The 20374-nt window shown below is 47.6% G+C and overlaps 1 protein-coding gene across 2 annotated transcripts in view; it reads right to left on the minus strand.

Annotated features, from left to right (window-relative positions):
• LOC138796642 (transcription factor COE3-like) overlaps positions 1 to 14606 on the minus strand; it is an 89186-nt gene extending 74580 nt beyond the window's left edge. For both annotated transcript variants that reach the window (XM_069976267.1, XM_069976266.1), the window contains exon 1: positions 14441 to 14606. In XM_069976267.1, the coding sequence (XP_069832368.1) occupies positions 14441 to 14562 (122 nt within the window). In that variant the 5' untranslated portion in view covers positions 14563 to 14606. The remainder of the gene's footprint in view (positions 1 to 14440) is intronic.
• Positions 14607 to 20374: the final 5768 nt, after the last annotated feature.

Here is a 20374-nt window from a genome sequence, read left to right on the forward strand (position 1 = left end):
CTGGGGCCGAATCATATAAAACTACTACTAATAGATCTACCTGCACCACCTGGGGCCGAATCATATAAAACTACTACTAATAGATCTACCTGCCCCACCTGGGGCCGAATCATATAAAACCACTACTAATAGATCTACCTGCACCACCTGGGGCCGAATCATATAAAACCACTACTAATAGATCTACCTGCACCACCTGGGGCCCAATCATATAAAAATACTACTAATAGATCTACCTGCACCACCTGGGGCCGAATCATATAAAACCACTACTAATAGATCTACCTGCACCACCTGGGGCCCAATCATATAAAACCACTACTAATAGATCTACCTGCACCACCTGGGGCCGAATCATATAAAACCACTAATGATAGATTTACCTGCACCACCTGGGGCCGAATCATATAAAACTACTACTAATAGATCTACCTGCACCACCTGGGGCCCAATCATATAAAACCACTACTGATAGATCTACCTGCACCACCTGGGGCCGAATCATATAAAACTACTACTAATAGATCTACCTGCACCACCTGGGGCCCAATCATATAAAACCACTACTAATAGATCTACCTGCACCACCTGGGGCCCAATCATATAAAACTACTACTAATAGATCTACCTGCACCACCTGGGGCCGAATCATATAAAACTACTACTAATAGATCTACCTGCACCACCTGGGGCCAAATCATATAAAACCACTACTAATATATGTACCTGCACCACCTGGGGCCCAATCATATAAAACCACTACTAATATATGTACCTGCACCACCTGGGGCCGAATCATATAAAACTACTACTGATAGATCTACCTGCACCACCTGGGGCCGAATCATATAAAACTACTACTTATAGATCTACCTGCACCACCTGGGGCCCAATCATATAAAACTACTACTTATAGATCTACCTGCACCACCTGGGGCCCAATCATATAAAACTACTACTAATATATGTACCTGCACCACCTGGGGCCCAATCATATAAAACCACTACTAATAGATCTACCTGCACCACCTGGGGCCGAATCATATAAAACTACTACTAATAGATCTACCTGCACCACCTGGGGCCGAATCATATAAAACTACTACTAATAGATCTACCTGCCCCACCTGGGGCCGAATCATATAAAACCACTACTAATAGATCTACCTGCACCACCTGGGGCCGAATCATATAAAACCACTACTAATAGATCTACCTGCACCACCTGGGGCCCAATCATATAAAAATACTACTAATAGATCTACCTGCACCACCTGGGGCCCAATCATATAAAACCACTACTAATATATGTACCTGCACCACCTGGGGCCCAATCATATAAAACCACTACTAATAGATCTACCTGCACCACCTGGGGCCGAATCATATAAAACTACTACTAATAGATCTACCTGCACCACCTGGGGCCAAATCATATAAAACTACTACTAATAGATCTACCTGCACCACCTGGGGCCAAATCATATAAAATCACTACTAATAGATCTACCTGCACCACCTGGGGCCAAATCATATAAAACCACTACTAATAGATCTACCTGCACCACCTGGGGCCCAATCATATAAAACTACTACTAATAGATCTACCTGCACCACCTGGGGCCCAATCATATAAAACTACTACTAATAGATCTACCTGCACCACCTGGGGCCGAATCATATAAAACCACTAATGATAGATTTACCTGCACCACCTGGGGCCGAATCATATAAAACCACTACTAATAGATCTACCTGCACCACCTGGGGCCGAATCATATAAAACTACTACTAATAGATCTACCTGCACCACCTGGGGCCGAATCATATAAAACTACTACTAATAGATCTACCTGCCCCACCTGGGGCCGAATCATATAAAACTACTACTAATAGATCTACCTGCACCACCTGGGGCCCAATCATATAAAACTACTACTAATAGATCTACCTGCACCACCTGGGGCCGAATCATATAAAACTACTACTGATAGATCTACCTGCACCACCTGGGGCCGAATCATATAAAACTACTACTAATAGATCTACCTTCACCACCTGGGGCCGAATCATATAAAACCACTACTAATAGATCTACCTGCACCACCTGGGGCCGAATCATATAAAACTACTACTAATAGATCTACCTGCACCACCTGGGGCCGAATCATATAAAACCACTACTAATAGATCTACCTGCACCACCTGGGGCCCAATCATATAAAACTACTACTAATAGATCTACCTGCACCACCTGGGGCCCAATCATATAAAACCACTACTAATAGATCTACCTGCACCACCTGGGGCCGAATCATATAAAACTACTACTAATAGATCTACCTGCACCACCTGGGGCCCAATCATATAAAACTACTACTAATAGATCTACCTGCACCACCTGGGGCCCAATCATATAAAACTACTACTAATAGATCTACCTGCACCACCTGGGGCCGAATCATATAAAACTACTACTAATAGATCTACCTGCACCACCTGGGGCCAAATCATATAAAACTACTACTAATAGATCTACCTGCACCACCTGGGGCCGAATCATATAAAACTACTACTAATAGATCTACCTGCACCACCTGGGGCCCAATCATATAAAACTACTACTAATAGATCTACCTGCACCACCTGGGGCCGAATCATATAAAACTACTACTGATAGATCTACCTGCACCACCTGGGGCCGAATCATATAAAACTACTACTGATAGATCTACCTTCACCACCTGGGGCCGAATCATATAAAACCACTACTAATAGATCTACCTGCACCACCTGGGGCCGAATCATATAAAACCACTAATGATAGATCTACCTGCCCCACCTGGGGCCCAATCATATAAAACCACTACTAATAGATGTACCTGCACCACCTGGGGCCCAATCATATAAAACCACTACTGATAGATCTACCTGCACCACCTGGGGCCAAATCATATAAAACTACTACTAATAGATCTACCTGCACCACCTGGGGCCCAATCATATAAAACTACTACTAATAGATCTACCTGCACCACCTGGGGCCCAATCATATAAAACTACTACTAATAGATCTACCTGCACCACCTGGGGCCCAATCATATAAAACCACTACTAATAGATCTACCTGCACCACCTGGGGCCGAATCATATAAAACTACTACTAATAGATCTACCTGCACCACCTGGGGCCCAATCATATAAAACTACTACTAATAGATCTACCTGCACCACCTGGGGCCCAATCATATAAAACTACTACTAATAGATCTACCTGCACCACCTGGGGCCGAATCATATAAAACTACTACTAATAGATCTACCTGCACCACCTGGGGCCAAATCATATAAAACTACTACTAATAGATCTACCTGCACCACCTGGGGCCGAATCATATAAAACTACTACTAATAGATCTACCTGCACCACCTGGGGCCCAATCATATAAAACTACTACTAATAGATCTACCTGCACCACCTGGGGCCGAATCATATAAAACTACTACTGATAGATCTACCTGCACCACCTGGGGCCGAATCATATAAAACTACTACTAATAGATCTACCTTCACCACCTGGGGCCGAATCATATAAAACCACTACTAATAGATCTACCTGCACCACCTGGGGCCGAATCATATAAAACTACTACTAATAGATCTACCTGCACCACCTGGGGCCCAATCATATAAAACTACTACTAATAGATCTACCTGCACCACCTGGGGCCCAATCATATAAAACCACTACTAATAGATCTACCTGCACCACCTGGGGCCGAATCATATAAAACTACTACTAATAGATCTACCTGCACCACCTGGGGCCCAATCATATAAAACTACTACTAATAGATCTACCTGCACCACCTGGGGCCCAATCATATAAAACTACTACTAATAGATCTACCTGCACCACCTGGGGCCGAATCATATAAAACTACTACTAATAGATCTACCTGCACCACCTGGGGCCAAATCATATAAAACTACTACTAATAGATCTACCTGCACCACCTGGGGCCGAATCATATAAAACTACTACTAATAGATCTACCTGCACCACCTGGGGCCCAATCATATAAAACTACTACTAATAGATCTACCTGCACCACCTGGGGCCGAATCATATAAAACTACTACTGATAGATCTACCTGCACCACCTGGGGCCGAATCATATAAAACTACTACTAATAGATCTACCTTCACCACCTGGGGCCGAATCATATAAAACCACTACTAATAGATCTACCTGCACCACCTGGGGCCAAATCATATAAAACTACTACTAATAGATCTACCTGCACCACCTGGGGCCCAATCATATAAAACTACTACTGATAGATCTACCTGCACCACCTGGGGCCGAATCATATAAAACCACTAATGATAGATCTACCTGCACCACCTGGGGCCGAATCATATAAAACCACTACTAATAGATCTACCTGCACCACCTGGGACCCAATCATATAAAACCACTACTAATAGATCTACCTGCACCACCTGGGGCCCAATCATATAAAACCACTACTAATAGATCTACCTGCACCACCTGGGGCCCAATCATATAAAACCACTACTAATAGATCTACCTGCACCACCTGGGGCCGAATCATATAAAACTACTACTAATAGATCTACCTGCACCACCTGGGGCCGAATCATATAAAACTACTACTGATAGATCTACCTGCACCACCTGGGGCCGAATCATATAAAACTACTACTAATAGATCTACCTGCACCACCTGGGGCCCAATCATATAAAACTACTACTAATAGATCTACCTGCACCACCTGGGGCCCAATCATATAAAACTACTACTAATAGATCTACCTGCACCACCTGGGGCCGAATCATATAAAACTACTACTAATAGATCTACCTGCACCACCTGGGGCCAAATCATATAAAACTACTACTAATAGATCTACCTGCACCACCTGGGGCCGAATCATATAAAACTACTACTAATAGATCTACCTGCACCACCTGGGGCCCAATCATATAAAACTACTACTAATAGATCTACCTGCACCACCTGGGGCCGAATCATATAAAACTACTACTGATAGATCTACCTGCACCACCTGGGGCCGAATCATATAAAACTACTACTAATAGATCTACCTTCACCACCTGGGGCCGAATCATATAAAACCACTACTAATAGATCTACCTGCACCACCTGGGGCCGAATCATATAAAACCACTAATGATAGATCTACCTGCACCACCTGGGGCCCAATCATATAAAACCACTACTAATATATGTACCTGCACCACCTGGGGCCCAATCATATAAAACCACTACTAATAGATCTACCTGCACCACCTGGGGCCGAATCATATAAAACCACTACTAATAGATCTACCTGCACCACCTGGGGCCGAATCATATAAAACTACTACTAATAGATCTACCTGCACCACCTGGGGCCGAATCATATAAAACTACTACTAATAGATCTACCTGCACCACCTGGGGCCGAATCATATAAAACTACTACTGATAGATCTACCTGCACCACCTGGGGCCGAATCATATAAAACTACTACTAATATATGTACCTGCACCACCTGGGGCCGAATCATATAAAACCACTACTAATAGATCTACCTGCACCACCTGGGGCCAAATCATATAAAACCACTACTAATATATGTACCTGCACCACCTCAGGACAAATCATGTAAAAACATATACAAAATCAACTACCACTATCAGATTGCCTCACTCTACCCATGCCAATGGTACCCGACAATTTTTTACAAAAATTAAAAAAAATAAATAAATTGTTACGTTTAATATTAATATAGATTTTTTTTTTTTGTCTTTTACTAGATATATAAAACTAAAAATCATCTGACAAACCATAAAGATTAAAGAGATGAGGAAAAGTTGTGTTACTGGAGGGATGTAACTGCGCACAGTTCCCTAGTTAACCCCGTCATTGACAGTTTCAAACTATTTTTTGCTTTTTACTTTTATCTTTATTTTATTGTTTTAAATTTTTATAAATTCTTTTTTTTTTTTACTCTTGTTGCTTTTGATACTATTTGTATGTTCAGTACAATTGTTGGTTGAGCGTGATATTTTGCATATATTTTTATAATTTTTTATGTTGTGTTTTTTTTTGTTTTCAATATTACATTTATTTTTTACCTTCCTTCTGCTACTCAAAATTTTCTTTTTCCTATTTTTAGAATGACTGTTTTATAGAATACTTTTTTTTGTACTCATAATTTTTTTGCTTGTAGTGTTTTAATCTTTGTGTGTGCGCGCGCGTGTGTGTGTGTGGGGGGGGGGGGGTTACCTTTTTTTTTGTTTCTATTTATTCATTTTCCTCAATCCAATTCTAGTTTGGATTTAAAGTTTTTTCACGTTGCATTTACAACAATGAATACATTTAAACAAGTAAAAACATAAATTAAAAAAATATATAAATATAAAAAAAATATAAAATGACACAGAAATAGATCAGAATCACTGTTTCTATTGTTGCATAAAATTAAGAAATTAACTGCATTTAAGTTTTGTGGCCGGGCGTAATCAGTGTCTTAATGGGAGGGGGGGGGGACTGGACATGTATCACCCCCCCCCCCCTCCGAGTTTATTTATTTTGGGCTAATTATTAAAGTCTGTCTATTGTACAATGTGTCAGATTACAGAAAGGAAAGAACGGTTAATAACGGACGGCTGGAGATTATATGGAGGAGGCAGCAGGCCCCGACTATTATACCACATTAGTGATAACGTGAGAAGAGCCAGATGGGGAAGATGTCATCCGGAGCGGCGGAGTCATAGGATGCCAACACAATCCATCACCAGCGGAGACGCAACAACACCAGGAGAGCTCACCGGGTCACAGCCACAGCAAATAATAATAATATGACCGAATAAATCAGTGAAAACAATGCAGCCATAATACATTATAATAAACAACAAAAATAATAATGATATAATAAACAGGGGATAGGTGAGGGTCTAATACTAATAATAAAGTTATAGTAAAATACACAAATAAAAAATACAAATAAAGTATAAATATAAAATAAAGACTAGGAAAATAGTGATACAAGCTAATGAGAAATACTAATACAATTGGATAAAATACTAATACAGGCAATAAATTCTAATAGTAATAAATGTGTATAACCGTAGCGAAATAATTCTCCTAATAATAAAATATTAGCAACCTAATAGTAATAGTAACAGCGATGTGAGGATGTATAATAGATCTTTTTACTATTATTATCTGGGTTATATTGTTATTATGTCTTTATTATATTATTATTATTATATTATCAGGGTTATATAGTTATTATATTATTATCAGGGTTATATAGTTATTATATTATTATCAGGGTTATATAGTTATTATCAGGGTTATATAGTTATTATATTATTATCGGGGTTATATAGTTATTATATTATTATCAGGGTTATATAGTTATTATCAGGGTTATATAGTTATTATATTGGTATTATTAGGTTATATTGTTATTATCAGGATTATATAGTTATTATTAGGGTTATATAGTTATTATATTGTCATTATCAGGGTTATATAGTTATTAGGGTTATATAGTTATTATATTATTATTATCAGGGTTACATAGTTATTATATTATTATTATCAGGGTTATATAGTTATTATATTGTTATTATCAGGGTTACATAGTTATTATATTATTATTATCAGGGTTATATAGTTATTATATTGTTATTATCAGGGTTACATAGTTATTATATTATTATTATCAGGGTTATATAGTTATTATATTGTTATTATCAGGGTTATATAGTTATTCTATTGTTATTATCAGGGTTATATAGTTATTCTATTATTATTATTATCAGGGTTATATAGTTATTATATTATTATTATCAGGGTTACATAGTTATTATATTGTTATTATCAGGGTTATATAGTTATTATATTGTTATTATCCAGGTTATATAGTTATTATATTGTTATTATCAGGGTTATATAGTTATATTGTCATTATATTGTTGCTGTTATGTTGAATTATTTGTATTTCATTATTTATTCATCATTTATTATTGTTATTATTTGTATTTTTAGGATTTTTTATCTATTATCCAGGGTTTCGGTAAAAGGGGGAAAAATTTCCTTTAAGTTTCTTGATTGATAAAGTTCCCCTAGGAAGTGCAGTGTCCGCCAGTGGAGGAGTCCTCGCATCCGGACGGTAATATTATTCAGCTTCTCCCAAGCACAGTACATGGAGATACTGAGAGGGTACAGCTCTCCACCCTGCCTTATTGCACTCTTCTGTTCACTACACTACACCAACACAGCGAGAGAGTGCTGCCATACACCGACAACTACACAACTACTGCCGTATACCCACAACTACTGCCGTATACCCACAACTACTATAGAGACTTATACTACAGCTGATATGGTACAATTCTAATGTTACATCTGAGTACAAGTGACTCCTCCTGTGATAGTCCAGGGTCAGTGGATCATGTACTGTGATAGTCCAGGGTCAGTGGATCATCCTGGGTAAGAGGGTTATGTACTGTCATAGTCCTAGGTCAGTGGATTATGTACTGTCATAGTCCTAGGTCAGTGGATTATGTACTGTGATAGTCCTGGGTCAGGTGATTATGTACCATGATAGTCCTGGGTCAGTGGATCATCCTGGGTTAGTGGATCATCCTGGGTTAGTGGATTATGTACTGTCATAGTCCTGTGTCTTTGAATCATGTATTGTGAAAATCCTGGGTCAGTGGTTTATGTACTGTGATAGTCCTGGGTCACTGGATCATGTACTGTGATAGTCCTGGGTCAGTGGATGATGTACTGTGATAGTCCAGGGTCAGTGGATTATGTACTGTGATAGTCCAGGGTCAGTGGATCATCCTGGGTCAGTGGGTTGTGTACTGTCATAGTCCTAGGTCAGTAGATTATGTACTGTCATAGTCTTGGGTCAGTGGATGATGTACTGTCATAGTCTTGGGTCAGTGGATCATGTACTGTGATAGTACTGGGTCAGTGGATGATGTACTGTGATAGTACTGGGTCAGTGGATGATGTACTGTGTTAGTACTGGGTCAGTTGATCCTGCACTGTGATAGTCCTGGGTCTCCGGTTTATATCGGGTTATAATCCTTAATCTGTATCAGTAATTCCTCTCCTGTGACAGTCCTAGGTGAGTGTGAGTGGGATATGTCCTATGATAGTCCTGCATTATGCTATGAATAGAACATAGGACATGACCTGTGATAGTCCCAGATTAGTAGGACAAAGTCTGTGATGGTTCCAGATTAGTAGGACAGATTCTGTGATGGTTCCAGATTAGTAGGACAAAGTCTGTGATGGTTCCAGATTAGTAGGACAGATTCTGTGATGGTTCCAGATTAGTAGGACAGATTCAGTGACAGTCCTCGGGAATAGCCTCAGTACGACATAACCTGTGATAGTCCAGACAACTCCAATAGCTCATAGTCCTGGTATACGGGACATGTAATATTCTTGGCATTTGTAAGAAGAGTCCTGTGAAGGTCCTGTAGCTTATCTGTGGTTCACATCATATGATCCAGAAGAACTTGACAGCGATTAGTCCTTGGTCAGTACTGGTAGGATATTCCATAGATCACAGGGCCATAGTGCAGTATGCGACCTTAGAGAGTACATGTCAGTGAGGTAGATGAGGCAATTCCTTTAATAGTCCTATATCAGATGGACATGTCCTCCAATAGTCCGATAAAGCAATGTCCTGGAATCATCCTGCAGGTGTTAGACATTTCCTGAGAGAGTCCTTTTACTTTTGAAGTGACTGTCCAAGGTCCCAGAACTTTCCTGTGTAATGCGGATTTACGGGGACTGTGATAGGCTCTATTTCGGTGTCCTGTCAGGGTCCTGAATCAGTCCTGTGATAGTCCTTGGTCACTGGTTCAGGTTGTTAAAAAGTCCTGGATAAATTACCTGAATGAATGTTAGTAGTCCTCATCCAGTGTCAGGAAAATATTTCCTGTGATAGTCCCTAAATCAGTGTCAGGAAAAGATGTCCTGTGATAGTCTCTAAATCAGTGTCAGGAAAAGATGTCCTGTGATATTTTCCTGACACTGATTTAGGGACTATCACAGGACATATTTTCCTGACACTGATTTGGGGACTATGTCCTGTGATAGTCTCTAAATCAGTGTCAGGAAAAGATGTCTGGTGATAGTCCTTAACCGCTGTCAGGAAAATATGTCCTGTGATAGTCTCTAAATCAGTGTCAGAAAAAGAGGTCCTGTGATAGTCCTCCATCAGTGTCAGGAAAGATGTCCTGTGATAGTCCCTAAATCAGTGTCAGGAAAATATGTCCTGTGATAGTCCCTAAATCAGTGTCAGGAAAATATCACAGGACATCTTTTCCTGACACTGATTTAGGGACTATCACAGGAAATATTTTCCTGACACTGGATGAGGACTACTAACATTCATTCAGGTAATTTATCCAGGACTTTTTAACAACCTGAACCAGTGACCAAGGACTATCACAGGACTGATTCAGAAAAATAGGTCCTGTGATAGTCCTCCATCAGTGTCAGGAAAGATGTCCTGTGATAGTCCCTAAATCAGTGGGATACGTCATGTCAGAGTCCTAAATCAGTGTGAGTAAGATATGTCCTGTGAGAGTCCTGGGTGAGTGTCAGTAGGACATGCACTGTGAGAGACCCAAATCAGTCTTGGAGGGATATGTCCTGCGATAGTCCTTAGTCACTGGTTGATGTTGTGTGAAAGTCCTCGATGAACGTTCTGAATCAGTGTCAGTAGTATATGTGCCGTGTCAGTCTTGGGTCAAGTGTCAGGGTATATGTCCTGGGAAGGTGTCAATAGGACAAGAGAAAAGAAGGATCTGTCCTGTGAGAGTCCTAAATAAGTGTCAGTAGAACATGTCCACCGAGAGTCCTGAGCCAGTGTTAGTAGGATGTGTCCTGTTAGAGTCCTGAATCAGTGTCCATAGGACTTGGCCCATGAGAGTCCTGAATCAGTCTGCATTGGACTTGGCCCATGAGAGTCCTGAATCAGAGTCACTAGGACATGTCCTGAGAGAGTCCGGAATCAGAGTCACTAGGACATGTCCTGAAAGATTCCTGAATCAGTGTCAGTAGGACCTGTCCTGAGAGAGTCCGGAATCAGAGTCACTAGGACATGGCCTGAGAGAGTCCTGAATCAGTTTCAGTAGGACCTGTCCTGAGAGAGTCCGGAATCAGAGTCACTAGGACATGTCCTGAGAGAGTCCGGAATCAGAGTCACTAGGACATGTCCTGAGAGAGTCCGGAATCAGAGTCACTAGGACATGTCCTGTGAGAGTCCTGAATCAGTGTCCATAGGACTTGGCCCATGAGAGTCCTGAATCAGTCTGCATTGGACTTGGCCCATGAGAGTCCTGAATCAGAGTCACTAGGACATGTCCTGAGAGAGTCCGGAATCAGAGTCACTAGGACATGTCCTGAGAGAGTCCGGAATCAGAGTCACTAGGACATGTCCTGAGAGAGTCCGGAATCAGAGTCACTAGGACATGTCCTGAGAGAGTCCGGAATCAGAGTCACTAGGACATGTCCTGAGAGAGTCCGGAATCAGAGTCACTAGGACATGTCCTGAGAGAGTCTTGAATCATTGTCAGCAGAACATGTCCTGTGAGAGTCCTGGAAGAGTGTCAGTAACAATTGTCCCAATACAGCCTTGGGTCAGTGTCCTGTCCTAGTATATAGGTCTGGTCGGTGTGTCCTGTGTGGAGCAGGACACAGTCGGTGATCAGTGCAGTCAGTCTTCCCCTGGTAGGGTTGTGTGGATGGAGTGCTGTGTCAGTGTGAGTGGGGGGGTCACAGGGGAAACAGTCCCTGGAGTTTGGGTGCAGTTATTGTGGAGTGTCAGGGAGTGAGCGGAGTATAATGCAGCTTTGGGTGTGAGTAGAGTACAGGACCATCCCAGGGGTTGCTGTGCATGGTGTATTCAGTGTTGATGGGTGTGACTGATTCATGGTGCAGCTCTGGGTGTAAGTGGAGTGCAGGACAATGCAACTGGGTGTGAACAAGGTACAGTACAATGTGATTGTGTGTAGGTGGAGTGCAGCATTAGGTGTGAGTGGAGTACAGCATTAGGGGTGAGTGGAGTACAGCATTAGGGGTGAGTGGAGTGCAGCATTAGGGGTGAGTGGAGTGCAGCATTAGGGGTGAGTGGAGTGCAGCATTAGGGGTGAGTGGAGTGCAGCATTAGGGGTGAGTGGAGTGCAGCATTAGGGGTGAGTGGAGTGCAGCATTAGGGGTGAGTGGAGTGCAGCATTAGGGGTGAGTGGAGTACAGCATTAGGGGTGAGTGGAGTACAGCATTAGGGGTGAGTGGAGTACAGCATTAGGGGTGAGTGGAGTACAGCATTAGGGGTGAGTGGAGTACAGCATTAGGGGTGAGTGGAGTACAGCATTAGGGGTGAGTGGAGTACAGCATTAGGGGTGAGTGGAGTACAGCATTAGGGGTGAGTGGAGTACAGCATTAGGGGTGAGTGGAGTACAGCATTAGGGGTGAGTGGAGTACAGCATTAGATGTGAGTGGAGTACAGCATTAGGGGTGAGTGGAGTACAGCATTAGGGGTGAGTGGAGTACAGCATTAGATGTGAGTGGAGTACAGCATTAGGGGTGAGTGGAGTACAGCATTAGGGGTGAGTGGAGTACAGCATTAGGGGTGAGTGGAGTACAGCATTAGGGGTGAGTGGAGTACAGCATTAGGGGTGAGTGGAGTACAGCATTAGGGGTGAGTGGAGTACAGCATTAGGGGTGAGTGGAGTACAGCATTAGGGGTGAGTGGAGTACAGCATTAGATGTGAGTGGAGTACAGCATTAGGGGTGAGTGGAGTACAGCATTAGGGGTGAGTGGAGTACAGCATTAGGGGTGAGTGGAGTACAGCATTAGGGGTGAGTGGAGTACAGCATTAGGGGTGAGTGGAGTACAGCATTAGGGGTGAGTGGAGTACAGCATTAGGGGTGAGTGGAGTACAGCATTAGGGGTGAGTGGAGTACAGCATTAGGGGTGAGTGGAGTACAGCATTAGGGGTGAGTGGAGTACAGCATTAGGAGTGAGTGGAGTACAGCATTAGGGGTGAGTGGAGTACAGCATTAGGGGTGAGTGGAGTACAGCATTAGGAGTGAGTGGAGTACAGCATTAGGGGTGAGTGGAGTACAGCATTAGGGGTGAGTGGAGTACAGCATTAGGGGTGAGTGGAGTACAGCATTAGGAGTGAGTGGAGTACAGCATTAGGGGTGAGTGGAGTACAGCATTAGGGGTGAGTGGAGTACAGCATTAGGGGTGAGTGGAGTACAGCATTAGGGGTGAGTGGAGTACAGCATTAGGGGTGAGTGGAGTACAGCATTAGGGGTGAGTGGAGTACAGCATTAGGGGTGAGTGGAATACAGCATTAGGGGTGAGTGGAGTACAGCATTAGGGGTGAGTGGAGTACAGCATTAGGGGTGAGTGGAGTACAGCATTAGGGGTGAGTGGAGTACAGCATTAGGAGTGAGTGGAGTACAGCATTAGGGGTGAGTGGAGTACAGCATTAGGGGTGAGTGGAGTACAGCATTAGGAGTGAGTGGAGTACAGCATTAGGGGTGAGTGGAGTACAGCATTAGGGGTGAGTGGAGTACAGCATTAGGGGTGAGTGGAGTACAGCATTAGGGGTGAGTGGAGTACAGCATTAGGGGTGAGTGGAGTACAGCATTAGGGGTGAGTGGAGTACAGCATTAGGGGTGAGTGGAGTACAGCATTAGGAGTGAGTGGAGTACAGCATTAGGGGTGAGTGGAGTACAGCATTAGGGGTGAGTGGAGTACAGCATTAGGGGTGAGTGGAATACAGCATTAGGGGTGAGTGGAGTACAGCATTAGGGGTGAGTGGAGTACAGCATTAGGGGTGAGTGGAGTACAGCATTAGGGGTGAGTGGAGTACAGTGCGGTCAGTGTGGTTGGATGTTATTGTACTACAGCTCCGGTAGTGAGTACAGTGCCGGTGTCGGGGTGCAGTCAGTCCCGGGTGCAGTGCCGGTGTCGGGGTGCAGTCAGTCCCGGGTGCAGTGCCGGTGTCGGGGTGCCGTCAGTCCCGGGTGCAGAGCCGGTGTCGGGGTGCAGTCAGTCCCGGGTGCAGTGCCGTTAGTCCCGGGTGCAGTCAGTCCCGGGTGCAGTGCCGTTAGTCCCGGGTGCAGTCAGTCCCGGGTGCAGTGCCGTTAGTCCCGGGGTGCAGTTAGTCCCGGGTGCAGTGCCGGTGCAGTCAGTCCCGGGTGCAGTGCCGTTAGTCCCGGGTGCAGTCAGTCCCGGGTGCAGTCAGTCCCGGGTGCAGTGCAGTCAGTCCCGGGTGCAGTCAGTCCCGGGTGCAGTGCCGTTAGTCCCGGGGTGTCCCCCTGCCCTCCTCCCCCGGTCCCGGTACCTCTGCGCGGCGGTGCTGGCGTCCAGGATCCCGGGGCTCTGCATCCAGCTCCGCACGGTGGGCAGCGGTTCCTCCTTCATGCTGAGCGCCGCCCGGGACAGCGAGTCCTGGATGGAGAACATGGGTCCGCGCTCTCCTCCCCGCTCTGATCCGCTCTGCAGCCCGGCGATCACTGTACTGAGGCTGCATGGTGCTGGCGGCTGCCGGGCGGAGGGTGTCCCGGGGGAGGCAGCGGGGAGTGGGGAGAGGAGCAGCCGCCCCCCCTGCTGGAGCACACGGCCTCCTCCCTGCCCGGAGCCGCCTCTCCCCCGGACACCCCCACTGTGCCCCCCGGTGCCCCAACACTGCCTGCTGCACCCCCATCACTGACAGCACCATGCCTGCTGCACCCCCATCACTGACAGCACCATGCCTGCTGCACCCCATCACTGACAGCACCATGCCTGCTGCACCCCATCACTGACAGCACAAGTGCCTGCTGCACCCCCATCACTGACAGCACCATGCCTGCCGACACCTCCATCACTGACAGCACCATGCCTGCCGCTACCCCCTGCACCCCCATCACTGACAGCACCATGCCTGCTGCACCCCCATCACTGACAGCACCATGCCTGCCGACACCCCATCACTGACAGCACCATGCCTGCCGACACCCCATCACTGACAGCACCATGCCTGCTGCACCCCCACCACTGACAGCACCATGCCTGCTGCACCCCCATCACTGACAGCACCATGCCTGATGCACCCCCACCACTGACAGCACCATGCCTGCTGCACCCCCATCACTGACAGCACCATGCCTGCCGACACCCCATCACTGACAGCACCATGCCTGCTGCACCCCCACCACTGACAGCACCATGCCTGCCGACACCCCATCACTGACAGCACCATGCCTGCCGACACCTCCATCACTGACAGCACAAGTGCCTGCTCCCCCCTGAACCCACACCACTGACAGCTCCAGTGCCTGCTGCCCCCTGCACCCCCACCACTGACAGCACCAGTGCCTTCTGCCCCCTGCACCCCCATCACTGACAGCTCCAGTGCCTGCCGACACCCCCTGCACCCCCACCACTGACAGCTCCATGCCTGCTGCTACCCCCTGCACCCCCACCACTGACAGCTCCATGCCTGCTGCTACCCCCTGCACCCCCACCACTGACAGCATCAGTGCCTGCTACCCCCTGCGCCCCCATCACTGACAGCACCAGTGCCTGCCAACACCCCCACTACTGACAGCACTATGCCTGCTGCTACCCCCTACACCCCCATCACTGACAGCATCAGTGCCTGCTACCCTTTGCACCCCCATCACTGACAGCACCAGTGCCTGCTACCCCCTGAACCCCCACCACTGACAGCACCAGTGCCTGCTGCCCCCTGCACCCCCATCACTGACAGCACCATGCCTGCCGACACCCCATCACTGACAGCACAAGTGCCTGCTACCCCCTGAACCCACACCACTGACAGCTCCAGTGCCTTCTGCCCCCTGCACCCCCATCACTGACAGCTCCAGTGCCTGCCGACACCCCCTGCACTCCCATCACTGACAGCTCCAGTGCCTGCCGACACCCCCTGCACCCCCACCACTGACAGCATCAGTGCCTGCCGACACCCCCTGCACCCCCACCACTGACAGCTCCAGTGCCTGCCGACACCCCCTGCACCCCCACCACTGACAGCATCAGTGCCTGCTACCCCCTGCGCCCCCATCACTGACAGCACCAGTGCCTGCCGACACCCCCACTACTGACAGCACTATGCCTGCTGCTACCCCCTACACCCCCATCACTGACAGCACCAGGGCCTGCTACCCTTTGCACCCCCATCACTGACAGCACCAGTGCCTGCTACCCCCTGAACCCCCACCACTGACAGCACCAGTGCCTGCTGCCCCCTGCACCCCCATCACTGACAGCACCATGCCTGCCGACACCCCATCACTGACAGCACAAGTGCCTGCTACCCCCTGAACCCACACCACTGACAGCTCCAGTGCCTTCTGCCCCCTGCACCCCCATCACTGACAGCTCCAGTGCCTGCCGACACCCCCTGCACTCCCATCACTGACAGCTCCAGTGCCTGCCGACACCCCCTGCACCCCCACCACTGACAGCATCAGTGCCTGCCGACACCCCCTGCACCCCCACCACTGACAGCTCCAGTGCCTGCCGACACCCCCTGCACCCCCACCACTGACAGCATCAGTGCCTGCTACCCCCTGCGCCCCCATCACTGACAGCACCAGTGCCTGCCGACACCCCCACTACTGACAGCACTATGCCTGCTGCTACCCCCTACACCCCCATCACTGACAGCACCAGGGCCTGCTACCCTGTGCACCCCCATCACTGACAGCACCAATGCCTGCTACCCTGTGCACCCCCATCACTGACAGCACCAGTGCCTGCTGTAACCCCCTGGACCCTAGGTGCCCCCACCACTGGAAGCACCAATGCCTGCTACCTCCTGCCATACCTCCCCTCCTACCACCTGTCCTCTATATACGGCCATACCTCCCCTCCTACCACCTGTCCTCTATATACGGCCATACCTCCCCTCCTACCACCTGTCCTCTATATACGGCCATACCTCCCCTCTTACCACCTGTCCTCTATATACGGCCATACCTCCCCTCCTACCACCTGTCCTCTATATACGGCCATACCTCCCCTCCTACCACCTGTCCTCTATATACAGCCATACCTCCCCTCCTACCACCTGTCCTCTATAACTATACGGCCATACCTCCCCTCCTACCACCTGTCCTCTATAACTATACAGCCATACCTCCCCTCCTACCACCTGTCCTCTATATACGGCCATACCTCCCCTCCTACCACCTGTCCTCTATAACTATATGGCCATACCTCCCCTCTTACCACCTGTCCTCTATAACTATACGGCCATACCTCCCCTCCTACCACCTGTCCTCTATAACTATACAGCCATACCTCCCCTCCTACCACCTGTCCTCTATATACGGCCATACCTCCCCTCCTACCACCTGTCCTCTATATACGGCCATACCTCCCCTCCTACCACCTGTCCTCTATATACAGCCATACCTCCCCTCCTACCACCTGTCCTCTATAACTATACGGCCATACCTCCCCTCCTACCACCTGTCCTCTATAACTATACAGCCATACCTCCCCTCCTACCACCTGTCCTCTATATACGGCCATACCTCCCCTCCTACCACCTGTCCTCTATAACTATATGGCCATACCTCCCCTCTTACCACCTGTCCTCTATAACTATACGGCCATACCTCCCCTCCTACCACCTGTCCTCTATAACTATACAGCCATACCTCCCCTCCTACCACCTGTCCTCTATATACGGCCATACCTCCCCTCCTACCACCTGTCCTCTATATACGGCCATACCTCCCCTCCTACCACCTGTCCTCTATATACAGCCATACCTCCCCTCCTACCACCTGTCCTCTATATACGGCCATACCTCCCCTCCTACCACCTGTCCTCTATAACTATACGGCCGTACCTCCCCTCCTACCACCTGTCCTCTATATACGGCCATACCTCCCCTCCTACCACCTGTCCTCTATATACAGCCATACCTCCCCTCTTACCACCTGTCCTCTATATACAGCCATACCTCCCCTCTTACCACCTGTCCTCTATATACGGCCATACCTCCCCTCCTACCACCTGTCCTCTATATACGGCCATACCTCCCCTCCTACCACCTGTCCTCTATATACGGCCATACCTCCCCTCTTACCACCTGTCCTCTATATACGGCCATACCTCCCCTCCTACCACCTGTCCTCTATATACGGCCATACCTCCCCTCTTACCACCTGTCCTCTATATACAGCCATACCTCCCCTCCTACCACCTGTCCTCTATATACAGCCATACCTCCCCTCTTACCACCTGTCCTCTATATACGGCCATACCTCCCCTCCTACCACCTGTCCTCTATATACGGCCATACCTCCCCTCCTACCACCTGTCCTCTATAACTATACGGCCATACCTCACCTCCTACCACCTGTCCTCTATATACGGCCATACCTCCCCTCCTACCACCTGTCCTCTATAACTATACGGCCGTACCTCCCCTCCTACCACCTGTCCTCTATATACGGCCATACCTCCCCTCCTACCACCTGTCCTCTATATACGGCCATACCTCCCCTCCTACCACCTGTCCTCTATATACCGCCATACCTCCCCTCCTACCACCTGTCCTCTATATACGGCCATACCTTCCCTCCTACCACCTGTCCTCTATATACGGCCATACCTCCCCTCCTACCACCTGTCCTCTATATACGGCCATACCTCCCCTCCTACCACCTGTCCTCTATAACTATACGGCCATACCTCCCCTCCTACCACCTGTCCTCTATATACCGCCATACCTCCCCTCCTACCACCTGTCCTCTATATACGGCCATACCTCCCCTCCTACCACCTGTCCTCTATAACTATACAGCCATATCTCCCCTCCTACCACCTGTCCTCTATAACTATACGGCCATACCTCCCCTCCTACCACCTGTCCTCTATAACTATACGGCCATACCTCCCCTCCTACCACCTGTCCTCTATATACGGCCATACCTCCCCTCCTACCACCTGTCCTCTATATACAGCCATACCTCCCCTCCTACCACCTGTCCTCTATATACGGCCATACCTCCCCTCTTACCACCTGTCCTCTATATACGGCCATACCTCCCCTCCTACCACCTGTCCTCTATATACGGCCATACCTCCCCTCCTACCACCTGTCCTCTATATACAGCCATACCTCCCCTCCTACCACCTGTCCTCTATATACGGCCATACCTCCCCTCCTACCACCTGTCCTCTATATACCGCCATACCTCCCCTCCTACCACCTGTCCTCTATAACTATACGGCCGTACCTCCCCTCCTACCACCTGTCCTCTATAACTATACAGCCATACCTCCCCTCCTACCACCTGTCCTCTATAACTATACGGCCATACCTCCCCTCTTACCACCTGTCCTCTATATACAGCCATACCTCCCCTCCTACCACCTGTCCTCTATATACGGCCATACCTCCCCTCCTACCACCTGTCCTCTATATACGGCCATACCTCCCCTCCTACCACCTGTCCTCTATATACGGCCATACCTCCCCTCCTACCACCTGTCCTCTATATACCGCCATACCTCCCCTCTTACCACCTGTCCTCTATATACAGCCATACCTCCCCTCCTACCACCTGTCCTCTATATACAGCCATACCTCCCCTCCTACCACCTGTCCTCTATATACAGCCATACCTCCCCTCCTACCACCTGTCCTCTATATACAGCCATACCTCCCCTCCTACCACCTGTCCTCTATATACGGCCATACCTCCCCTCCTACCACCTGTCCTCTATATACAGCCATACCTCCCCTCTTACCACCTGTCCTCTATATACAGCCATACCTCCCCTCCTACCACCTGTCCTCTATATACGGCCATACCTCCCCTCCTACCACCTGTCCTCTATATACAGCCATACCTCCCCTCCTACCACCTGTCCTCTATATACAGCCATACCTCCCCTCTTACCACCTGTCCTCTATATACAGCCATACCTCCCCTCCTACCACCTGTCCTCTATATACGGCCATACCTCCCCTCCTACCACCTGTCCTCTATATACAGCCATACCTCCCCTCTTACCACCTGTCCTCTATATACAGCCATACCTCCCCTCCTACCACCTGTCCTCTATAACTATACGGCCATACCTCCCCTCCTACCACCTGTCCTCTATATACGGCCATCCCTCCCCTCCTACCACCTGTCCTCTATATACGGCCATACCTCCCCTCCTACCACCTGTCCTCTATATACGGCCATACCTCCCCTCCTACCACCTGTCCTCTATATACAGCCATACCTCCCCTCCTACCACC

Source organism: Dendropsophus ebraccatus, chromosome 7 (genome assembly GCF_027789765.1).
Source record: "Dendropsophus ebraccatus isolate aDenEbr1 chromosome 7, aDenEbr1.pat, whole genome shotgun sequence".
In the NCBI taxonomy this organism is placed as follows: Eukaryota; Metazoa; Chordata; class Amphibia; order Anura; family Hylidae; genus Dendropsophus; species Dendropsophus ebraccatus.